The 21,375-nt window shown below is 45.7% G+C and overlaps 2 protein-coding genes across 2 annotated transcripts; both read left to right on the top strand.

Moving 5' to 3' along the window:
- Positions 1-8,488: 8,488 nt before the first annotated feature.
- On the top strand, positions 8,489-9,565 carry LOC123822912 (nucleophosmin-like). Its single transcript, XM_045845086.1, has 4 exons — positions 8,489-8,500; positions 8,692-8,754; positions 9,042-9,262; positions 9,346-9,565. Exons 1-4 carry the CDS (start codon positions 8,489-8,491, stop codon positions 9,563-9,565), a joined length of 516 nt encoding a protein of 171 aa, XP_045701042.1.
- A 7,413-nt stretch (positions 9,566-16,978) lies between these two features.
- On the top strand, positions 16,979-20,943 carry LYPD5 (LY6/PLAUR domain containing 5). Its single transcript, XM_045845324.1, has 5 exons — positions 16,979-17,148; positions 18,673-18,801; positions 19,359-19,535; positions 19,670-19,816; positions 20,138-20,943. The coding sequence occupies exons 1-5, from the start codon at positions 17,091-17,093 to the stop codon at positions 20,395-20,397; spliced, it is 771 nt and encodes a 256-aa protein (XP_045701280.1). The 5' UTR covers positions 16,979-17,090; the 3' UTR covers positions 20,398-20,943.
- The last annotated feature ends 432 nt before the right edge of the window (positions 20,944-21,375 follow it).

Below are 21,375 nucleotides of genomic sequence, written 5' to 3'. Positions count from 1 at the left end.
GGTGAAGGCATTAAGAAAAAAAAAATATTACAGAAAACAGTATGGTAATAACCAGAGGGAAAGCGGGTGGAGGCAGGCAGAAGAGGGTAAATGGGATAAACGGTGATGGAAGGAGACTGGATTTTGGGTGGTGAACACACAATACAATATACAAATGATGTATTACAGAATTGCACACTTAAAACCTATTTAATTGTGTTAACCAATGTCACCACAATAAATTCAATTAAAAATACAAAAAAAAAAAGAGAAAAGAAATGAGTTTTCCCTAACTCAGTTTTTCTCTACAGAAGTGACCAAAGTTAACATTTTTAGGTACAGCAGAATCTCGGTTCTTAATTTGTTCTGGAACAAATTAACTTAATTGGTCCTGGAAGAAACTTAATTTGCTCTGGAAAACTGTTTGAGGAGTGATTTGTTAGGAAACCACATCTCCTTTGACCCTTGAGAGATGCATGACTAATCTTACAGGTCTCAGCATGAAAGAGTTGTCGAGCAGAGAATCAAGACCTGAAGCTTTGTTAAATAATCAAGACGTTTTTTCCTTGAATAACTCGGTCCAGAACCATATTGTTCAAGAACCAAGATATCTGAGAACCAAGGTTTGACTGTATTCTTCCAGATTTTTCTGTACAATGAATAGATAGATAGATCATTTATTTTATACACAAATATTCTTCTGCTCTTTTACCCTTTTCACTTGAACGCAGTATCTCTACTTCCTTTTCTGTCAGTCATAGAGATTGAACACATTCTTTTTAAGGTTGAATATTATCTAACCTAGTGCTGTCCAATATAACTTTCCATGGTGTTTGTAATGTGTTATATCTGTGTTGGTCAAGACAGGAACCACTAGTCATGCTGGCCAGTAAGCATCTGAGATGAGGCTAGTGCCACTAAGAGACATTTTAAAATTTAAATTTTATTCAATGTTAATAACTTTACATTTAAATAGCCACCACTAGCCACCATATTGATCAGCATAGGCTAACAATTCCATTAAAATGAATATTGAGCTTGATTTCAAGTTTTCAGTATTAGAAACACAGCTTTGGTTAGCATTGCTGTATCCACAACTCTTTCTTTCAAGTCAATATTTTTGTAGGCTAGATTCTTTTTTTGAAAGGTTGTTTTTGTTTAAAAAATTTATTTGTTTAAAAATTTTATTTGTTTATTTTTAGAGAGAAGGAAAAGGAAGGAGAGACGCAGGAAAAGAAACATCAGTGTGTGGTTGCCTCTTATGCTCCCCCTACTGGGGACCTGGCCCACAACCCAGGCTTGTGCCCTGACTGGGAATCGAACTGGCGACCCTTTGGTTCACAGGCTGGCACTCAATTCACTCAGCCACACCAGCCAGGGCAAGACCTGCCTTTTTAAAGTATGTTTTATTGATTATGCTATTACAGTTGTCCAAATTTTCCCCTTTAGCCCCCCTCTACCCTGCCCCCCCTAGCCCTCCAGCATCCCCCACCTTAGTTCATGTTCATGGGTTGTACATATAAGTTCTCTGTTTCCTATACCATTCTTAACCTCTCCCCATCTATTTTATGCCTACCAATTACGCTTCTTATTCCCTGTACCTCCCCCCCATTCTTCCCCTCCCATTCCCCACTCAAAACCCTCCATGTGATCTCTATTTCTCTGATTCTGTTCCTGTTCTACTTGTTTGCTTAGTTTTTATTTACTTTTTTAGGTTCAATTATTGATAGTTGTGAGTTTGTTGTCATTTTACTGTTCATAGTTTTTGATCTTCTATTTCTTAGATAAGTCCCTTTAACATTTCATATAATAAGGGCTTGGCAATGATGAACTCCTTTAACTTGACCTTATCTGGGAAGCACTTTATCTGCCTTCCATTCTAAATGAAAGCTTTGCTGGATAGAGCAATCTTGGATGTAGGTCCTTGCCTTTCATGACTTCAAATACTTCTTTCCAGCCCCTTCTTGCCTGTAAGGTTTCTTTTGAGAAATCGACTGATAGCCTCATGGGAACTCCTTTGGAGGTAATTGTCTCCTTTTCTCTTGCTGCTTTTAAAATTCTCTCTTTACCTTACATCTTGGGAAACTTAATTAGGATGTACCTTGATGTGTTTCTCTTTGAGTCCAATTTCCACCTTGACTCTAATCCAGAATGTATGGAAGTTTGAAGTTGTCTCAAACATACTTTTAAGGCCACTGTCATTTGTGATCTCAAGCAGTTGATCCTCTTCTAGCACGGACAAAGCTGATACACCTGGCGTGTTCACAAATGGGTGACGAATCCATTCCTTCCCAATTCGGGGGTCTTTGTGGTTGGGGAGTCATGCTCAAACTCTTTTGAAAGCTGAGATAGGTGATCATGCACCAGCTGGGAGAGAGAAGGCCCTGGCTCAGTCTCTTTCAAAGTCTCCGCTAATGTTTGAAACATCAAAACCCCCAGTGTTCACTTATCACCCCCATGATTCCAGTGTGGCTTTGAATGCAGCCACTTTATCCGCTGACTTGAACACAATTGTCATTCTCCCCTGAAGCACCAGATTGAGTTCATTGAGCAGGCTGAATATGTCACACAGATAAGCAATTTTGCCACCCATTCTGCATCACTGAAATGCGCTGCCAGTGGTGATTGGTTTTCTGAAAGAAACCTCTGGAGCGGCTCTTGTAACTCAGAAACTCTGGCCAGTGACCTACCTCTAGAAAGCCATCCCACTTCTGTGTGTGAGAGAAGACATGTGTGCTCTGCGTCCGCCTCCTCACAGAGCCGTGTGAGCAGACGTGACTTAAGGGCATGCACTTTCATGTGGTTGATAATTTTAATTACATCCTGCAAAACGTTAAGTTCAGGTGACATTTTTCAGCTAGCCAGCGTCTCTCTATGGATGACACAGTGCAGAGACTCACCTTCGGAAGCGACCTCTCAGACATGAGTGGAGAAACCAGAAAGCTGTGCAGTCACGGCAGCTGCTCCATCTGTGCGTGTACCGACACAAAATGACCTGTTCAGCTTTCCTGATATGTAATCACTCAAAGACTTGAATGGTTCTGCAGCTGTGGTGTTGGCTGGCAACAAAATTGCACATAACGTATCCTCATGCACATCCTCCTGAAAAATATATCGCGCAAAAACAAGTATTGTTGCCTTGTTGTTAACATCAGTAGACTCGTCATCGTCATCGTGGATTGTGCACCACAGTGACTCATGAATCTTCTCTAACAGTTGTACCTCAGTATCCTCTGACATTTCATCAATTTGTCTAGTTATGGTGCTAGCCGAAAGAGGAACACATACCACCTTTTGAACTGCAGCCTCTCCTAAAAGTTCGTGACAAATGTCCTTAGCAGCAGGATCAACTCTTCACCAGTAGTAAAGGGCTTCTTAGCGGTAGCAATGCGGTCAGCCACTGAGCACGATGCTCTCAGTGCAGACACATTTGATGACGTGGTGGCCTTCAACAATTGCTTCTGTTCTTTGTGTTCACGTTTTTTTCTCTTGAAAATTCCAAAGGCTTGTCTTTTAATGCAGGGTGCTTGGCCTCCATGTGGTGAAGCAGTTTTGAAGGTTTCATGGCTTCATTGGATAGCCAGTCGCCACATATTCCAGGGGTGTCTAACCTGCAGCCCATGGGCTGCACGTGGCTCAGGATGGCTATGAATGTAGCCCAACACAAAATCGTAAATTTACTTAAAACATTTTGAGCCCTGGCTGGCGTAGCTCAGTGGATTGAGCCTGGGCTGCAAACCAAAGTGTTGCAGGTTCGATTCCCAGTCAGGGTACATGCCTGGGTTGCAGGCCATGACCCCCAGCAACCACACATGGGTGTTTCTCTCTCTCTATCTCCCTCCCTTCCCTCTCTAAAAATAAATAAATAAATAAAACATTTTGAGCCTTTTGTGTGTGATTACATGACACAGTGTATTTAATGTGTGGCCCAAGACAACTCTTCTTCCAGTGTGGCCCAGAGACACCACAAGTTTAGACAGCCCTGTAAGTGGGCTTGGAGAATGTGAATCATCTGTTGCAGTGAACCCGTAATTTAAGTAGGACTCTTGGTATTTTCTTTTAAGTGCAGCTTTCTTTTTGTTGGCCGTCTTAGAGTCTTCCGCTATCTCATAATTGGTTCTTTCCCCTTTTTTCAAAGAATCCCTATAGCAATGTTTGTTTTTTTACTCATTTTGGCTAGGGTTAGCTTGTGGGCTTACCGAAACTGTGACTGAGACAAGTGAGCAGTGTGGGAAAGAAGCCTGGACAGAAATGGTAAATAAAATGATGGACGGGCCATGCGTGAACTAAAATAAGTGTTCGATTCTGACGTAAAGCCTGCCACCAGATGCAGCTGCACAATTGAAGTACATCGACTCAGTTGCCACTATACGGCCTGCCACCAGATGCAGCTTAGTTGTCACTTGCCACTCACTGTGAGGGTTTTGATATGAGTCTGCAGGCACTTGATTTATTATGGTCTTGGTGCAGTCAAACCTCTCTGTTAATGATAAATCTGTACTTGCAGCCACTCTCCAGCACTAGCCTCATTGTCTCCTTAAGTGATCAGGCATTAGATTCTCATAAAGACTGGGCAACCTAGATCCCTTGCTTGCACAGCTCACAGTAGGGTTTGTTCTTCTATGAGAATCTACTGCTGCTGATGATCTGACAGGAGGCAGAGCTCACGTGGCAATGCAAGCAACGGGGAGCCGCTGTAAGCACAGAAGCAGCTTCGATCACTAACATGCCCCTCACTTCCTGTGCAGCCAGTTCCTAACAGGCCACGGACCGGACCGACCAGTACCGAGGGTTGAGGACCCCTGTTTTAGATGGTCCTAAAATCCAATCCTATCTAATTCCCAAGTCCCACGACTGCTGACTATGGCTGTCTTCCTAGAAGCCTTCCCTCGTCCTCTTTGTCGTGAGCCAACCCTCCCCCCAAGGTCTGCCCCATCTATGTGGTTTCCCACAGTCACCATGCACAGCTGTTCTTGTTGGGCACTGCATGAGAGCACTATACCCAAGGAGGTTCCATTCACATCACAGACATCTTCATTATTTTGGAAACAATTTTTTGATATCTTTGTATAGCGTGTTCCTCTGTTGCTGACTATAGGGACTTCTAACTTATTGCAACAGTGTTCCAGCAGGTGGCAGTCAAGTGTCTTATTCCAACAGGGTTGGTAGCTACCATTCCTCTTCCACTGACCAAAGAGAAATCAATTTGAAAATGGGAAGACCTTGCCAATCTCATATCATCTAAAAATAGCCCGTGCCTCTAAACAAGGAACTGCTTTTCCACCTGATACACAGAGCATCTTTTAAAAAAATTCCTATTAGTATCCATTCATTGGTTGCATTCAATATTTCATACTACAGGTCATATTTTCTGCTATTATTTACTGTAAAAGGCCAGAAGTAACTAAATTCTGAATTTAAAATCACATATCCTTTCACTTGGCTCACATCATTAGGTGATAGCTAGTGTACAATTACCATCGGTAATCCACAAAGAATGTAGGTGGGTGGAAATTAGAGAGTATTATGCAATATTCTAATTATATTATTATAGAGGTTGTTTATTATTGCTCTAGCAATTTCAGCACTATAAAATCAACTATTATTAAAAGGTAATGACATGTTACATACATATTTTAAGATGTTAAAATTCTAAAATAAAACATTAATCCTAGTTGACACTTATAAAAAGGATAAATAATCAGAAAATGGAAAAAGCTACTACAAAACCAATTAGGTAATTGAATAAACTGTTGTGAAAAATAAGGCAGGGGAGGATTTTCCACGGCTGTTGTTTCAAACGGATGTAGATGAATCCAGATGTGTTCATGATGGACTTGAATTTACCTTCCACCTCCACAGAAATCATGAAGGAAAATTTATAAGAAATTACTAGGAGAGGGGGAAATAAAGGAGCCTTTTATTAAATAATCTTTTTGCCAATCCAGGTACCCAGCCATCTGATCTGAATATTAGACTCTAAAATTTAAACTCTTAAAATTTGAATTACTTGGATATCCAACTCAAATTTAAACTCTGAAAAATGATTCACTTTCAGTAAGAGCATGGAACTTCCAAAAGACTACAATGACAACCAAAATTTTGTTTCACCAAATTCTACCAACTGGGGAATAAATGATCAGATTCAGGCAGCTTTATTCCACCTCAAAGGATCCTGTAGTTAATCTTCATTTCAAACTCTGGACATGGAACGAAATACTGAGAAGGACAATGAGTAGAGTGTGGTGGGTGCTGTGGTTTGCCACCAAGATTTGTTCTCGGCTGCGGGCCCCTTGGGCACAGCCTCAGCTACTGACTCTCAGGCCGAGCCCCGCTGGGGTGAACTGAGCCCTCTTCGGGCCTGAATCAGCCCACCTTCTCCCTCTGCCCTGTCCTGCTTCCTTTGCTTCCTCCCACAGCCCTGCATACTAATCTCCACCCTAGTCTTGCCTCCCAGTGACCACACACAGATTGGCAGCTTTGATCCCATGTGTGAAAATAAGAAGGTGAGGGACTTATCCACAATTGTATGCAATATCAGGATTATATTAGCAAACATTAGCAAAGCTAGGATTGGAAAATGCAAGGTCCTGAACAGATGTTTGTATACCCATGTACATTGTACATTATGCACAACAGCCAAGAGGTGGGAGCAATGCATGTGTACATCGGCAGATGGATGAATGAATAAACAAAATGTGGTATGTCCATACAACGGAATATCATCCAACGTTTAAAAGGAAGGGCATTTTGACATATGTTACAACATGGATGAACTTTGAAGACATGCAGCTAAATGAAACAAGCCAGTCATAAAAGGGTAGATGTTGTGTGATTCCACTTATGCAAGGTATCTAGAATAGTCAAACTCATGGAAACACAAAGGAGAATGATAGTGGTTGCTGGGGCGTAAGGGGAGGGAATAGAAAAAGTTATTTTTTAATGGGTCTGCAATTTCAGTTTTGCAGGAAGAAAAAGTTCTAGAGATTGGCTGCACAGTAATATGAATATATTTAAGACTACTGAATGGTAAAAAAATTAAAATCTGATCTGAAAAAGAAATATTGGTGTTGTAAGCAGTGTTTATGTGAAAACAACAAAAGAAAATATTGGTGCACAATATACACACTTCAGTTTTGGCAAGGCAGTGGCCAGACTTCCAGGAGAAAATTCCACAATTCTGGTTACTTGTAAAAAGCAAAAGTTTATTCAGAACATTAAGATTGACATCATCGAGGGGGTGACATAAAAAAACAGAGGCCATTGCAATTACTGAATGTTTGATTAATGGACTTATTTCAGATAAAGTAAGGAATACTAAGTGTTTCTCAATTATTTTGTCTTCAGAACCTGTTTGTAGTTAACGAGTCAGTTAACAAGCATTGCTGGATGGACAGATTTCTGGATTGTACCTATTCCTGTGTATAAACTGGAGGGAATACTGTCCAGTGAATGATATAACTGGAGACAGATGATGTGCACACTCAGGAAACTGCTTACATAAACCAAATCTGGAAAAAATTTCAGAGATCAGGTATTTTTTTTAAGTGTGTGGAAATGGAAAGATGCATGGAAGTTTCTGGAATACATCAGAAGACCCTTGAGAGAATTCTAAGGCATTCAGGTAGACTCATCTGGCCACCCAAACACCGGGCAGATGAGGATGTCCAGACAGAGGCTCCAGCAGGTGGTTGGCTCTGGGGCAGAGACTGTACAGAAAACCTCCTTAATTGACTCCTTTCTCTCTTCTTGGAGGAGCAAACCCTTGTTCTGCACATTGGTCATACTGGATAACGACCAAGCAGCCAAAATTTCTTTCTATACCACTGAATGTTTAAATATGCAAGCACTCTACAGCTACCCTTTAGCTCCTAATAAATGTTGGAATAAATATTGAAAACACATTTGTAACAAGAAGCTGGTCTGGCTGCCTGCCACTACAAAAGCCAATACTGGAGAAGCAGGTGCTGATGTAAAGGAAAGTGGTTTATTCAGATGCCAGCCACCAGGGACATGGGGGACTCATGTCTCAAAGCCCATGTCCATCTCTCAGTGCAGAGGTTTTATAAGGAAGGAGAGGGGAACAGAACCTAGAGATAAAGGGAGCGGGTTGAAAAGTTCTCTATGTGCAGACAAACAGTCTGTTTCGATAAGGCAGGCGATGACCCAGCGTGCATCATCCTGGTTTAGTAACTGCTGGGTTCACGGCACCCTGACTCTGTGTCATCCTGCCTCCATGGTAGAAGGTCAGCAGATCTCCGGGAGCTGGGATGTCTGAAGGTCGGAGTCCTTATCTTCTGAAGTGAGTTCCTAGAGTTCTCTCTCTTCTTTTATTTTTTTAAGAATTCTTACTTTTTTAATTTAAAAACTTTGTTGTTCAATTACAATTGTCTTCATTTTCCCCCCATCTCTTCTCTCCACCCCAAGTTCCTAGGACTCTTATAATAAACATGCCCTCCATCTACAAGCTACATGTTAGTCAGAGTCAGCACTTATAGAAACAGTGTCAATGAATGGTGAGGTGGGTTACAAGTTCTCACCACTACAATTTTCCACTGTTACACATTTATCAAAAATAAATCTGAGACTGTTCAATATGAAAAGAGAACATTGGCTAAGAATTCAGTTCGAGCCCTGGTGGGATTCTGTCCTGCGTGTCTGTTCCATGGAACCGAACTTGTTTATCTCCGTCTGCCTTCTCTCCCACCTGAGTGTGTGCTGCCACCCACGGAAGACCCAGCAGAGGTGGATATGAGCCCTCTGCAGCCCAGAACTGTCTTTTCAGTTGTGAACTCAAAGCTGACAAAGATGATCACTTTAAGGTGGATAATGATGAAAATGAGCACCTGTTATCTTAACAGTCAGTTTAGGGGCTGGTACAAGGATGAATTGCACATTGTTGAAGCAGAGGCAATGAATTATGAAGGCAGGCCTATTAAAGTAACACTGGCAACTTTGAAAATGTCTGTATAGCCAATGGTTTCCCTTGGTGGCTTTGAAATAACACCACCTGTGGCCTTAGGTTGAAGTGTGGTTCAGGGCCTGAGCATATGAGTGGACAGCACTTCATAGCTGTAGGGGAAGATGCAGAGTCAGAAGATGAAGAGGAGGAAGATGTGAAACTCCTAAGTATGTCTGGGAAGCATTCTGCCCATGAAAGTGGTAGCAAGCTTCCACAGAAAAAGGTAAAACTTGCAGCTGATGATGATGAAGAGGAGGCGGAGGAGGAAGAGGAAGATGATGATTTTGAGGATGAGGAAGCTAAAGAAAAAGCTCCAGTAAGAAATCTATATGAAATACTCCAGCCAAAAATGCACATAAATCAAACCAGAATGTAAAAAACTCAAAACCCTCAACGCCAAGATCAAAAGGTCAAGAATCCTTCAAAAAGCAGGAAAAAATTCCTAAAACACCAGAAGGGCCTAGTTCTGTAGAAGACAGTAGAGCAAAACTGCAAGCAAGTGTAGAAAAGGACGGTTCACTCCCCACAGTGGAAGCTAAGTTCATCAGTTATGTGAAGAATTGCTTCCGGATGATGGAGCAGGAAGCCATTCAAGATCTCTGGCCACAAGAGAAGTCTCTTTAAGAAAATAGTTTAAGTGGTTTGTTAAAATTATCTGTCTTATTTCACTTCTGTAACATTTGTTATCTGGCTGCCCTTTTACAACGCAGAGTGAGAACTTTCCCTACCGTGTCTGATAAATGTTGTCCAGGTTCCAGTGCTAAGAATGTGTTGCCCAAAATGCCTGTTTAGTTTTTAAAGGTGGAACTCCACCCTTTGCTGGGCTTTAAGTCTGTACGGAATGTTATGATAGGACATAGTAGTGGTGGTGGTCAGATCATTGGAAATAGTGGGGAGACAAAAATATACATGTGAAATGAACTCAGTACTTTAATAAAAAAAGAATTCAACTCATGGTTGTGAGTGATACCCTTTTAGAAATTGTTCATGGCATTCATAAGGATTTGCATCTTAGAACATAAACCAAATTTATACTTTGAAAATCAAATGATTTTCAAAGTGTTTTAAATAATGTTTTAAGGGAAATTAATATTTTGAGCAAAATAATGCGGGGACCCAATTCAGTGCCCTGATCAGCACCAAAAGGGGGAAGAGGAGCACAAGATCAGCAAAACACTAAAAACTGTTGAATCGAAGCTCTGGCCAGGTAGTTCAGTTGGATAGAGCATCCTCCCCATACACCAAAGTTGGGGGTTCAATCCCTGGTCAGTGCACATACAAGAATAAACCAATGAGTTAATTGATAGATGGAATTAACAAATCGATGTTTCTCTCTCTCTTCCTCACTCTCTCTCTAAAATCAATTTTAAAAAATGAGACTTGCGGTCAGGATGGTGACATAGGTAAACACGACTCATCTCCTCACATAAACACATCAAAATTGCAATTAAATTATAGAACAACCATCACTCAGAACCTTCAGAAATTGAATTAAATGGAAGTCTGATATCTATGGAATTAAAGAAACCACATCCACCCAGACTGGCAGGAGGGGCAGAGACATGAAATGGGCTGGTCCCACATCTACCTGTGGTGGATAAAAATATGGGAGGGCAATCTTGGGAGCCAGGAGTCACAGCCCAGGGTACTGGTGCCAGGAAGATAAGTCCCCATAACTTCTGGCTGCAAAAAACCAGCATGGATTGAGCCAGAAGAAACTTCTGTAGTTCCAAGCAGTTCCTCTTAAAGAATGCACATATGAACTTACTCAGACTCACTCCCTCTGAGCTCCAGCACCAGGGTAGCAGCTTGAAAGGCACCAGTGGCATACAGAGAGGAACTGAAGTGTCTGGCATCAAGGTGAGAGTTGGGGGACAGCCTTCTCCCAGACAGAAAGGCAGGCAGAGTCCCAGAGCTGGCAGGCTGGTACCATATCTGAAACTCCATCGACCTGGCCAACACTTGCCCTGCCCTGGAAATGCCCTGAGGCTTCATCCTATCCAACTTACAGCTGTTAGTAGCTTTTCTGTATGAAAAGGCTTGTCTTAGATTAAGCTTCACAACTTCCTAAATCCTTTCCAACAAATAACAGCTTGCTTCAATGAGTCCCCAGTACCTCACCCCCGCCCTGCACAACCCCTCTTAAGTGGCCCCAGGCAGGACACGAGTAGCAGTTAGCCTAGATTGAGAACCTGGCTTCACCTGGGAGTCTCCAAGCCCAGCACAAGTAGCAGCCATCTCAGATTGTTCTATAGCTCAGGCAGGGTGGCTCCAGGCAAAACACAGGAGGGGGTTGACCTTGGCATGCTTCACCTGGGGAACCCCAGGGCCTGCACACCCAGTGTACAGCTATAAACCACATCAGAGCACTACCACACTGTCCTGCATAGCTGATTTTCCACGTAGGGCAAACGATGGTCAGTGGTCACAGCTAGTCCTTGCAACTGACTGGCCTGGGTAAAACCCTTCCATCAACCTGCCAAAAGCAATCAAGGCTCAATTACAAGAGGGAGGAATACTCAGCCCACACTAAGGGTGCACCTCAAGTACCCAGCTTGGGTGATGAGGGAGGCCGTGCCATTGGACCCTACAAGACACCTACTACGTTACATCATGCTATGAAGACAGGCAGTCACAGCAACTCTACCTAATACATAGAAACAAGCAGAGAGGCTGCCAAAATGAAGAGACAAAGAAACATGGCCCAGGTTCTGGCCAAGATGTAGGCATAGGTAGAAACCCTTCACTTCCTCACACAACCAAAAGGAGGATAACAACCAATCTAAAATCAATAAACAACCAGAAGCACTAGAAAATCAAACAGCACAGAACTCCGACAACCAAGGAATTAAAGAAAAAATCAAGCAGAACAACCAAACCAGTAAGGCGGCAGACCTCTTGGGCTAGACCAGGCCGACCTAGAAAAACCACGGCGAGGTGGCAGACTGGGCAAGCAGGGCCACCTGAAGGCGAAACTGAGCCTCAGAGCTGACTGTGGGCCAAATGGGGGGGTTGCCATGGTGGGAGAAACTCCCATTCTCACATGAGAGTCCTTTGGAAAGTGCACTAGAGATGAGCAGACGAGCGGCACTGTGTTCCCTCTCTGGCCCCTCCCGCACAGGCAGCACCACAGTCCAGCAAGGAGGGTCTCCTTGCCTGGGTGAATATCTAAGCCTCCCCCCATCCTCTTACAGCCTATCAGCTGCGCCAAGACAAAGAAATATGGCCCAAATGAAAGAACAGGGCAAAACCTCAGAAAGAGAACTAAGTGATGAGGAGATAGCCAACCTATCTGATGGAGAATTTAAAGCCCTGGTAATCAAAATGCTCACAGATCTGAATGAGCTTGGTCGAAAAATGAAAAAAAGAACAAATGAAAGATACCCCAAAGTGAAATAAAGGAAAATATTCAGGGAACCAACAGTAACAGGAAGGAAACCAGGACTCAAAGCAATGATTTGTAACAAGAGGAAAAAATAAACATCCAACCGGAACAGAATGAAGAAACAAGAATTCAGAAAAGTGAAGAGAGACTTACAAAACTCTGGGATAACCTGAAACATTCCAATATTCGAATTATGGGGGTCCCAGAAGGAGAAGAACAACAGCAAGAAACTGAAAACTTATTTGAACAAATAATGAAGGAAAACTTCCCCAATCTGGCAAAGGAAATAGACTTCCAGGAAGTCCATGAAGCCCAGAGAGTCCCAAAGAAGTTGGACCCAAAGAAGAACACACCAAGGCACATCATCATTAAGTTACCCAAGACTAAAGATAAAGAGAGAATCCTAAGAGAAGCAAGAGAAAAGGAGGCAGTTACCTACAAAGGTGTTCCCACAAGGCTGTCAGCTGATTTCTCAAAAGAGACCTTACAGACAAGAAGGGGCTGCAAAGAAGTATTCCAAGTCATGAAAGGCAAGGACCTACATCCAAGATCACTCTATCCAGCAAAGCTATCATTTAGAATGAAAGGACACATAAAGGGCTTCCCAGATAAGGTCAAGTTAAAGGAGTTCATCATCACCAAGCCATTATTATAGGAAATGTTAAAGGGACTTATTTAAGAAAAGAAGATCAAAACTATGAACAATAAAATGTCAGTAAATACGTATTTATCAACAACTGAATCTAAAAAACCAACTCAGCAAACAAGAAGAATAGAGATGGAATCGTGGATGTAGAGAGCATTTTGCTGGTTGCCAGGTGGGAAGGGGCTGTGGGAGAACAGATGAATAGGTGAGGGGATTAAGAGGTACTAGGAGGTAGTTACAGAATAACCATGGGACGTGAAGTACAGCATAGGAAGTGGAGTGGCCAGATAACTTGTACACATGACCCATGGACACAAACAGTGGTGTGAGATTGCCTGAGGGAGTGAGGGTGCTGGGTGGAGAGGAGCAAAGGGGGGAAATTCAGGACAACTGTAATAGCATAATCACTAAAATATGATTTAAAAAATAAAATATAATATAATTAAAAAATTGAGTCTGGGTAGTGAGTGCGCTATTTCCTGTGTATTTGTGTGTGCTCAAGAATATCTACAGTGAAAAGTTCTTAAAATAGCACCTTAATAGCTATGACAAAACATCCTCACTTTTCCCAATCTCTTAATTAATTACTTAATTTCTAAAGTTTAATTTCTAAAAAGAGTCTACCAAAAAAAAAAACCAACAAAAAGAATCTCTGGATTCACAGGGAGCTCGGAGTTCTTGTTGTACGGCTCTCTGTGGATGCCAGAACCCTGCCCAAATCCCTACACCCAGGTCACTGGCCTCCACTTGACGACCTTGACTATTACCTGCAATGGGGAGCTTTCTACCTGCTTTCCCACAGCCTCCAAAAATACCTGAATTTACCAGAATCAAAATCACACACCCCCAGCCACACACATGGTCACATACCACACACACTCACACACACAATAATGGGCTGGTCTGGAGACTCTTCAAGCCTCAACTTCTGAATCAAGGAACCATCATAAACACCTTCAAAGCCTCCACCTTCCACAAGGGCTTCCGAAAACCCAGTCTCCTTCCTTGGCCAGCCTCCACTTCCCAGGGTCCCTGAGCTCCACCCAAAACCTGTGTGGCCAGCCCCAGACAGACAGCCTGCAGCAGGGAGAAAAGAAACAGGAATAATAATTTGGATGCAAAACAGGTTGGGAGGGGCAGCTATTGAGGCCTAATGGGAGGGGCAGGAGTTTGGCAAGCTGAGGGTGAGGGAGGCTATGCCCAAAAGAGTCCAGAGCCCTGGGTGTCTGCAATGCCTGGGTGTCCACCGTCAAAGAAAGTTGCACCAAACAAAGTCAAAGAAGCACAGAAGACTTTATTCAAGACCATGTAATAGGGGAGAGTGAGTGAACTCAACTCCACAGAAACAAAAGGTGGAAAGGTTTTTAAGCTCTGGATGGGCAAGTGGAAGGAGGGATCTGGAGGATGACGAGAGGGAGCTTGGTCCACGGGATGTGTCCAGCGCACTGAGTCACTCTTGAGTTTGCAAATGTTTTTCTCCATGATTAGGCCATCTGGGCTTGCTAATTGTCACTTAGTCAAAGTCAGCTCCTACCTTCCTGCACAGCTGGGAGAAGGGATGCCATCTTCCTGGGTGATGACATTTCAAAGGGGTGGCACCCAGGTCACTGAGAAAGGCATTCCTGGGTGGTAAAACTGGCAAGAGGCAGGGAGATTTACCTACATTTCAAAGGGACAGGCATAGAATTTGCAATGACAAGTTTTCTGAAGTAAATGCTCTAAGAAAGGGAAAGCAGTGGGGAGCAGCATACTTACAGTGAGGAAAAAACATGTGTAAAATTTAGTCAAGCTCAGAGGACAGTTAAGGCTGTCCTGGTCACCGAGATTGTTGTCAACTCTGTCCTGTCCATCTGTGGATTTGTGGTTCTGGGTCTCTGCACATGCCTGGTGTCCCCTGCACAGCACAGAGTGGATGTGCCCCCAGCAGGCAGCTCCTCCCAGCGAGAGCAAGAGCAGCATCAGGAGGGCTGACCTGGTGTCTCTGCCCCAGCTCCCACTGCCTGCAGGGACATCCCATCTGGGTGTCCCCTTCGGCCCTGGGTCTGAGTGTCCCCGTGGGTCTGTCTGTGCCCTCCGGTTGTCTGCCCATCTCTATCTCATTCAGTTTTTGAAATTCATTCATTTACTAATCAAATAAACATTTATTAAGTGCCTTGTGTGGTCATGTCCTGTTCATTGAGGTGTCTGAGTGGGTCTCTGTGTCTACCTTTACATCCGTGCACACATGTGTAACTCTGGGACTCCTCTCTCTCTCTGTCACTCCCACCCTCCCTCTCTGCTTGTACGTTCATTGTTTCATTTATTCATACAACTTAGCAAACATCCCCTGAGGCCTCTGAGGAGGTCACAGCCTGATGGGAGAGACAGACGATAGCCCAATCCATGGTCAACATGGCTGGAAGACAAAGAGGTACTTGTTGCTGAGTAGGGGTGGGTGAGTGGGGATACAGGGGGTCCCAGAAGCTTCCAGGAAAACGTGATGTTTTTGTCTGTGGGTCTGGAGACATGGCCTCAGGACTGGAGCCTCTGTGTGTCTGAGTATGTGGGTCATGTGTGTTGGGGTGCAGGAAGAGAAGAGAGGCCACATGTGCCAACCTCAGACTACACCACAGTGTGGGAAACAGTGTAAAAAGAGAGCAAAATGCAGATTCCTCCAATATTTTTTTATTATTTTTATCATTTTAATGAGGAAGCCAAAGGATGGAGATAATTAATCTAAAGTCACAGAACTAGCAAAGAGTAGTCAAATATATGACCCACACAGTCTAACTCACAACCAACCACACAGTCAACATATAAACATAGGGCCAAATCGTATACATTTTAATATATTTAGAGAATAGGTTTCATTTTACTGAATTATTATTATTATTTTCCAGACTACAACAGAAAAAAACATTTTCTGAATTTAAAATCCTATTCAGAAGTCTGAAAGGCATTAAGCCACCATGTCAATGTCTTCTGAGTTGATTTTCAATTTTCCCAGCAATCTATGTTATCTGAGCACAACTCAAACCTAACTACTTCTTTTTTTTAGCACTTTTTAAAAACTTTTTAAAAATTTTTATTTAAATTGTTGTTGCAGTACAATTTTCTATCTTTTACTCCCATCCCAACCCACCCACCCACCCCTCCCCTCCTCCCTTCCATTTCCACCCACCCCTAATTTTTATCCATGTGTCCTTATACTCGTTCCTGTAAACCCTTCCCCTTTTCCCCTGAAATTCCCTCTCCTCTTCCCTCTGAACTCTGTCAGTCTGTTCTTTATTTCAGTGTCTTTGGTTATATTTTGCTTGTTTCTTTGTTTTGTTGTTTAGGTTCCTGTCAAAGGTGAGATAATATGGTATTTGTCTTTCACTGCCTGGCTTATTTCATTTAGCATAATACTTTCCAGTTGCATCAAAGCTGTTGCAAAGGATAGGAGCTCCTTCTTTCTTTCTGTTGCATAGAATTCCATTGTGTAAATGTACCATAGCTTTTTGATCCATTCATTTACTGATGGGCATCTAGGTTGCTTCCAACACTTGGCTATTGTAAATTGTGCTGCTGTGAACATTGGGATGCATAGGTTCTTTTGGATTGGTGTTTCAGTGTTCTTAGGATATAATCCTAGCAGTGGAATTGCTAGGTCAAAAGGCAGATCCATTTTTAGTTTTCTGAGAAAATTCCATACTGTTTTCCATAGTGGTTATACCAGTCTGCAATCCCACCAACAGTGCACTAGGGTCCCCTTTTCACCACAACCTCTCCAATCCTTGTTGTTTGTTGCTTTGTTTATGATGGCCATTCTGACTGGTGTAAAGTGGTATCTCATTGTGGTTTTAATTTGCATCTCTCTGAGATCCCTCCAATATTAAGGATTGTAAATCCCTAGCCACCTCCTCCTTCAGACCAGGAGTTCAGGCCCCCAACCCCTCCTTCCTCAGTGCCCAGGAGTCATCGTGGCCTCACCATTGAATATCTAGGAGGAGACCAGCCCTGGAGAGGGAGGGCGGGGGTGGAGGAATCCTGCCAAGCTGGGGCACTGGGATGCCTGGAGCTGGCCCAGACAACCAGCAGAGCAGACATCAGAGCAGAGGAGCTGTCCACGGTGTCTCTGCTCAGCTCCAGGACCTGCAATGGGAGTCCCCAGAGCCTTTCTGCTCTGCCTCTGCGGGGCTGCACTCTGCCTGACAGGTACGCAGACAGGAGTCCATTGACAGGAGGGGCCTGGTGGGGGCCTGGACTCCTGGGTCTGAGGGAGGAGGGGCTGGGGGCCTGCAGTCTTGGGTCTTGGTCATGGAGAGGTCTGGAGACTGTGTCCTTTTCACTTCTCTTCCTCTTCAGTTTCTCCATTTTCCCTCTTCCTGGTGCTTCAGCCTTTCTCATCCTCCTTACCCATGACCCCATTCAAGGGTACTTCTGGGGAGTGATGGGGGCTCTTTTCCAAGCTGTCAGGGAACCTTGTCTCATCCTCAGGCCCTCCCTTCTCCCAGTTTGGGTAAGAACAGGGACATACTCATTGGGACTGAAGTGGTCACAAAGACAAGGAGTTGGAGAGGTGGGAAATAGCTATATCTGTGCAAAACTTACGTGTATGCGCATCCATGAAAGATAAGCCTGAGTGTGTGTATGTGTGTCAGTGTGTCACTTTACCCTGTGGGTCCCTGTGCTTGTGTGTGTTTCTCTGTGTCAGGTTCTGATGTCTGGGTGCTAGAACAAATGCTTTTATGGGTGTTTATCCCTTAGCTTCACCTTTTTAATAAAAGAGATGCAGGTCTAACTTTGTACATCTGTGTCTCCTTTGTATTCGTGCATCTCCGTGATCAGTAGGCGCACACTTATCTCTGTGTGCATGCCTTGGGGTATTTTGATATGCATCTGTCACTGTGTGTACCTGTGTCTCATGTCTCCACATGTCTTGTATCTGTTTATGATTTTAAATGGTATGTTTTTGTGGGTCTTTCTTGTCTACCTCTAACTACACAACTGTGGTCTCTCTACTTGTGGGTCTGTGATACTCGGTCTGCACTTGTCTCTCTGCGGGTCTGACCCCTGTGCCCCTGGGTCTCCGTGTGGGGTTATTGGTCCCATACCCACACACTTTTCTCTGAATAGAATCTTGCATGTGTGAGGTGTTGTGCCTTGGTCTGAGGGGTTTCTATTGGAGGGTCTGAGTGCTAGTTGTTTTGCATGTAAATGGCCAGCAGCCTTCAGGATCCTGCGTGTCCATCTGTGAGATTCACATGAGCCTGTCAATTGTGTTCTTTTGCATTTATGTCCGTGTTTAAGTGCCCTGTGTGTGTATTGCTGGGGCTGGTTGTATCTGTGCCTTTCTAGTACAAGGTTGCACATCCTGCTGCCTGTACTGTAGTATCTGTTTTCCATCAGTGACCTTTAAGTGTTACTGATCTTCGTGAGTGTAGTCAGGATAGGGCTGGGCAGAGCAGGAGTGAATCACTTCCTCCTTATTTAAATCTCAGAGAGCTTCCTGGAAGAATCAAGACCTGGAATAATCTGGGGAAAAAAACTGGACTGGCAGGTGCACAGAGGCCATTACTCTGCCACCGGGTAAACAGCCATAACCAGTGGTGGCAGCAGACCCTGGTTGTCTCAAGGCAACAAGGCCTGTCTCCCCTCAGAGAACAGCCCGGGCAGTGTGACTGTCATATGCACATCCCTGGCCTGCTCCCCTCACCTCACCCCTGCTCCTCTCCTCAGAGTCCCAAGCCCTGCAGTGCTACAGCTTTCAGCACACCTACTTCGGGCCCTTTGACCTCAGTGGCATGAAACTTGCCAACATCTCCTGTCCCTCTGGATGCTCTGAGGCTGTCATGTCGCTGGACACTGGTGAGGAAGCAGGGGGAAAAAAGACACAGAGAGAGAAGTGTGAGCAGAAGATAAAGGGTGGAGGACAGGGGCCGGAGGAGAGATTAGGGAGGAAGGGGCAGGGCCGCCAGGTGAGGGGGGAATTGGGTAGGAGAGGGAGGGAAGAACAAGGAAGCAGTTGGGAGGTGGAGGAAAGGAAGGAAAAGACAGAGAAAGAAAAGGGTGGGCGAGGGCGTGGGGTGGGGAAGGAGGAGGAGGCAACAGGGACCCAGGAAGAGGAGGTGGGAGAGGAGGGAACGGAGGCATTGAAGAGGAAGATCAGGGGAGGCGAGGGGGAGGGCTGAGGGGTGGAGGTGGCCTGGAAAGTGGAGTTCGAGTGGGAGAGAGAGGAAGGGAAGGGCAGGAAGGAGAAGGAAAGTGAGAAAGAAGGATGGAGGAGGAGAGGAGAGGGGAGGGAGAGACTTGAGACTAGAGGGGGACAGGTGTAGAGCCGAGGTTAGAGGGAGAGGAGGGGTGGGAGAGCAGGAGGAAGGCGGGGGAGGAGGCAGAGCGCCAGGCCCATCCCCTCCCGCCCACAGGGTACCGCGCCTCGGTGACCATGGTACAGAAAGGCTGCTGGACGGGCCCGTCCACCGGAGAGATGCTGTCAAACGACTACGCGCTGCCGCCTGACTACTCGGTAGTGCGAGGCTGCACGACCGACTGGTGCAACGGTGACCTCATGTCCCACGACACCATCCCCAACCTGAGCCCAGGTGTGCCCGAGGGCTGGAATGGGCGTGGGCGGGCGGAGAGGGGACGGGAGAGGCGGGCGCCCGGGTGCGGCGCGCAACCTGCACTACCAACCGGAGAACCCTCACCCGAGTGTGAATCTACGCTCTCTTGCCAGCGCCCAACCCCCAGACGCTCAGCGGCGTCGAGTGCTACTCCTGCGTGGGGACCCGGCCAGAGGACTGCACCCCGGAGAAGTCCCGACGGGTCCAGTGTCACCAGGACCAAAGCGTCTGCTTTCTGGGCAATGGCCGAATGACCGTTGGTGAGGGGCTCGGAAGGGAGAAGGGCCCGGAGGCAGGGCAGGACTGAGGGTAGAGGCACCAGGCAGGCCGGACAGGGAGGCGTGGCCCTAAAGGAAGAGCTGTGGCTCTCCTTCGAGGGAGGGGCCACGGCCAGCTCTGGAAGGAGAGGGCGTAGCCTGGTCTGAGCGTCGAGGCACGACCCTGGACTGAGGGCAGAGGCGTGGCCCTAGCTCAAAGCGGGGAGACTGGAGGCAAGTGTGCGGACCCAGCCGTGGCCCTGGCCTCCTTCACGTCTGAGCCCTCCTCTCTGTCGTCCCCCTCTCTGTCGTCCCCCTCTCCAGGCAATTTCTCAGTCCCCGTGTACATCAGAACCTGCCACCGGCCCTCCTGCACCATCATGGGCACCACCAGCCCCTGGACAGACATCGACCTGAAGGGCTCCTGCTGTGAGGGGCACCTCTGCAACAGGGGCTCCATGACCCTGCCCTTCACTACCGCTTCGGCCGCCACCCCTCCCCCGGCACCCCACATTGCAGCCCTGCTCCTTGTGGTTCCCCTCCTGGTTGGCACACTGGGAGGATCCCTCTGCCTCTCCCCGTAGACAACCCCTCCGGCCTCTTCATGAGCAGGATGCTTGGGGCAGGGCACACCCCCGCCATCACTGCTTCAGCCCCCGTGATGTGGAAAGTGATGTCACACAAGAGGTGCATTCCTGTCTGTCTCTCCCTCCCACTTCCCTACGGCAACCCTGCCCTCACCTGCTCAGCAGACCTGGGAGAAATTGGGCAAGGTCCCCGGCATCCCAGGGTGGGGAGGTGCAGCCACCTCCTGCACCTGATGAAGAGCAAACCTGAGCACCAGCCAGGCCCCAGCACCCCATGACCTTGCTTCCTGTGCTCCCCACCCGCACCCCCGGGAGCCTAGGGCCAGCTCCAGCAGGGAACTACATGATGTCTTTGTTAGTGTCATCACTAGAGGCTGGAGAGGCAGTGTATCATTAAGTTAGGAGCCCAAACCCTGGAGCCATGCTGAATGGGTTTGAATCCCATCTCTACCTTTTAGCCTGCAGGGGACCTTGGGCAAGTTACTTAACCTCTCTGCACCTGTGTTTCCTCGCCTGTAAGGCGGAAGTGAAAATAAAACCTACAATAATGACAAAACCTACTTCCCAGTGGTTGTGGTCGGGACTCAATGGGCTGAATATGGAGTACCTGGGACGCAACAATCGCCCAGCATAGGTGGGCTGTTGTCACAATCCGCACTTGACAGATGAGAGAACAAGAGGTGTGGGCACTTGCTTGAGCTCATGTAGCTTGTGAGTGGACAGTCAGCAGTGTGACTCCCAGCCTTGTGAGCCATGCGGCTAGGCCACCTCCCAAACACCTGGGTGTTGATTAATGTGGCAGAAACACCCTTGAGGCAAAGCTGAACCAGGCAAAATCCTCCAGCCTGTGAAGATGGGAGAAGACTTCCTGGAGGAGGTAAATCTTAAACCCCTGAAGGATAAAAAGGCATTGGCAGATGCAAGCAGGAGGAAGGGTGTTCTAGGTGAAGGAGACGGCCTGGATGAAGATCTGGA

Source organism: Phyllostomus hastatus, unplaced genomic scaffold (genome assembly GCF_019186645.2).
Source record: "Phyllostomus hastatus isolate PE091 unplaced genomic scaffold, TTU_PhHast_1.1 phas_contig_468, whole genome shotgun sequence".
NCBI lineage: Eukaryota > Metazoa > Chordata > Mammalia > Chiroptera > Phyllostomidae > Phyllostomus > Phyllostomus hastatus.
This window is presented reverse-complemented; position numbering and strand designations above follow the sequence as displayed.